Source organism: Eimeria acervulina, genomic scaffold (assembly GCF_000499425.1).
Source record: "Eimeria acervulina Houghton genomic scaffold, Eah_scaff2399, whole genome shotgun sequence".
Classification (NCBI taxonomy): domain Eukaryota; phylum Apicomplexa; class Conoidasida; order Eucoccidiorida; family Eimeriidae; genus Eimeria; species Eimeria acervulina.
In genome coordinates this window covers 1-3,045 of record NW_013548380.1, presented here as the reverse complement: position 1 = coordinate 3,045, position 3,045 = coordinate 1, and the positions used below count along the sequence as shown (strand labels likewise).

The 3,045-nt window shown below is 52.8% G+C and overlaps 1 protein-coding gene across 1 annotated transcript; it reads left to right on the top strand.

Annotated features, from left to right (window-relative positions):
• Positions 1–163: 163 nt before the first annotated feature.
• Positions 164–2,985, top strand: EAH_00066370 (Myosin heavy chain, related; the record flags this gene model as incomplete). Its single annotated transcript, XM_013392716.1, has 3 exons — positions 164–469; positions 628–916; positions 1,064–2,985. Coding segments are annotated over 3 exons (2,517 nt in total), but the record flags the coding sequence as incomplete, so codon positions are not given.
• Positions 2,986–3,045: the final 60 nt, after the last annotated feature.

Genomic DNA, 3,045 nt, shown 5'->3' with positions numbered 1-3,045 from the left:
AAGTGCAGGAGAGGGTGTTTGCTGTCAAACACTTCGCCGGCACAGTTCTATACGGTACTGATGGATGGCTCGACTTGAACAACGACAGAGTGAGAACACCACTCCGATGAGTAATCTATCACCCAGCTTTTTCGTGCACTGCAGTTTCCTTGGCTAGGACAAAATGCAACCTACTTGTGTGCGCCTACAGATCGAGCACGAGCTTGAACATCTCGTGGCGAAGTCTACGAAGTCGCTTTTGCGGCACGCGATGGAGCAGCACGAGGAAAGTCAGAAGCAAGAAGGAATATGCGTGGCCACCACGGGCGGCGGCCAATTCTCCTCCATTACAAAACGCTTTTTGAAGAGTGTGAAGGACCTAAGTCAGGAGTTGCAGGGACCTCATATGCAGCTTCACTTCATACGATGTTTCATTCCCAACAGCCAGATGAAGCCTGACAAGTTTGAAAGGAAGACCGTATTGCATCAGGTGAGAAATCCGACGAAAACATGGCAGTGGCAGAAACGAGATGTTTCTTGGACAGCCAGAGAAGAGGTGCCGCCCAAGCTGCCGCTGGTGGCAGAGGGGAAGAGCTGAACTCAGTCTCCGCTTTTTGGCCACTGTGTTTCGCCCCTCCTGTTGCGCAGCTACAACACTCGGGCACGTTGGCCCTGGTGGACATCCTTCATTCCGGGTTCCCCCACAGAATGCCTCTGCGTGCCCTGGCAGCCCGATTACGCAAGGTCATAATCCCCCTTGTGGAGAGCCGGCTAAAGGAACAAGAGGAAAATGTGCAAACACTCTTGAATCAGACGAAAGCCACACAGCGAGTAGGGGGAGACTCCAAGTCCCTGGAAGAAGATCTAAGAATACAGAGCCGCATTGTTGACACGCTTAGGCACTGGAACCCGGGGGCCGCCAGAGATCGCACGCTAGGTTAGAACCAGATACCTTCAGATTACCTCATCACCCAATGCACACTGCTGATGGACCTGCTGTAATTCTTTCGCTGGCTGGTACTTCCCCGACGTGCCTACATGAAATATTCATGCACTCATCTTCGTTCGTTTGTTCCTGCTTCAGTGTCTGCGACCCTCGGATTGCTGCCTCAGTGCCGGCCGGGCTCTTTTATTTGCGGCGTTTCTTTGGTCTGCTTCAAGGCGACCGCGTATGGAGAGGCTGCAGCATTGATTGCTGACCCCGGCCAGTTTTTCAAAACGCCAAAAGACTTATGCCGACTTATCACAGCGATTCAGCGTCTGAGATGGCGTGTTGCAGTTTGCATTATCCTACATGTGCACCCGACCCTACTATGGCTACAGCGGAGAGCCCTGTTGATGAGGAAGATCAAGGAGGCTGTTGCAAGCGCAGCCGTTAGGATTATCTTACTCAGGAAGCATATTCTGAATCCCTTAAGGAAACGTGTCATGCGACGGCTCTCCTTCCGTCATGGGATACGTTTAGTGGAGCAAATGGTATTCCACCATTTCAAACGGATGTGGCGAAGCTTTAAGAAAGGGCTAGCAGCCGTCGTGGCAACCGAAGTCGAAGGATCCCCCTGGCCCTCAGAAGCGGCTGCTCACACCTTCATGTCTCGAAACTCACTGTCAAGGCTAGGATCCCACATGCAAAGTGATGAAATAGCAGCAGCCGCATGCACTTCAAATTACCACCCTCATGCGGTAATCCATCCTTGGAATAGCCACATTTTTCCAATAATTAAGTATGCAGGGCACGGGCACATGCAGTGCCATCACGTGGCCATTCATCTGGGCAACAAACTTTACGGTGTCGACATTTCAGCAGCATTGGTGTCAAAAGGAATCCAAAGTTTCTTCGGAGTGTCCGATGATCAGGCGGCATGTGACACCCACTTTTTGCCAGCTGTCCCTCTGATTGACCAGCAGCATTATACTTGCACGCCGACTGGACTTTCAGGCTTTCCAGTGGGAAACAGCGGCCAACCACTGCCCAAACTTGGCAAAGGCGGGCAGCCAAGAGTGGTAAGAATTGCTAAGCACCCTTTGTGTGCTGGTCTGTTCCTGGCTGTCGACACAGCAGCAAATCTAGTGGTGGCCGCTGCGCAAAGGGACCATGGACCTGAAAGCGAGGAAGATGCACTGCGGATGGATCTTCTATCTCCAGCTTCCACTTCTTCTGGAGAGCCTTCAACATGTTTGCCTGTCCTGGACAGTCGAGCTCCTGGACTGTCTAAACTTGTGTTGCACCCCTCGGATGCCCAGTGCAGGGACACATCCTTGCGGGCACCTACGAACTACCCCACTGCCACTCCATGCAGTCACGAACAACCACAAAAACGCACTTCTGCGAATCCTGCATACGAAGACGAAGCGTATCTCCCGATGCGTTTAACGCACTCTCCAATTCCACCTGGCGAATGGCTACCACGAGATCTTCTACACCAAGTGACACAGACAACCCAGTACAAGAAAGCTTGTGCAACCCACGTACATCCCCCAACAGTGCGGCCGCTGAGTCTTTCCTTTGCTCATCCACTGAGGACTGACTGTGCTATCGTCGTGTGTCTCGTGCAAAGTGGCAGCAAAAGCAGCAGCGGCAACGTTAACACCTTGGGGAAGCTCATCGCTGTCCTAATAGATTTAGTGAGAAGGAAGCCAGTTAGCTGGATTCCTTTATTCTTTGCATCTCATGACATTTCCATCTGCGCCCGCCGCAACCCTGCCTTCCTTCAACAACTTTCTGAGGTATCTTCCAACAGTCGTACTGAGCGTAGCAGCAGTGCTACTGACGAACGCTACTCCCCATCCTGCCAGCGACCTACAGCGCGCAGCCGCAGCACCATGCTCTCCACAGTTCGTCTGCAGCCTCTCTGGGGCAACCTGTGGGCTGTTACTGGACCCTCTCTACTGGCTGTCTTCTCAGTCAACCTGAGGTGCCTGCATCACCCACCGGCACGCCCTGAAGGCCAATCATGCATCAGGGACCCCCCGCTGCGCCTTCTGTGGAACATGCCCTCCATTCCGGTAATAATCTTGTTCACTGGCTCCCCACCGCAATACGAAGCTTCCTCCAACTACCGTTAT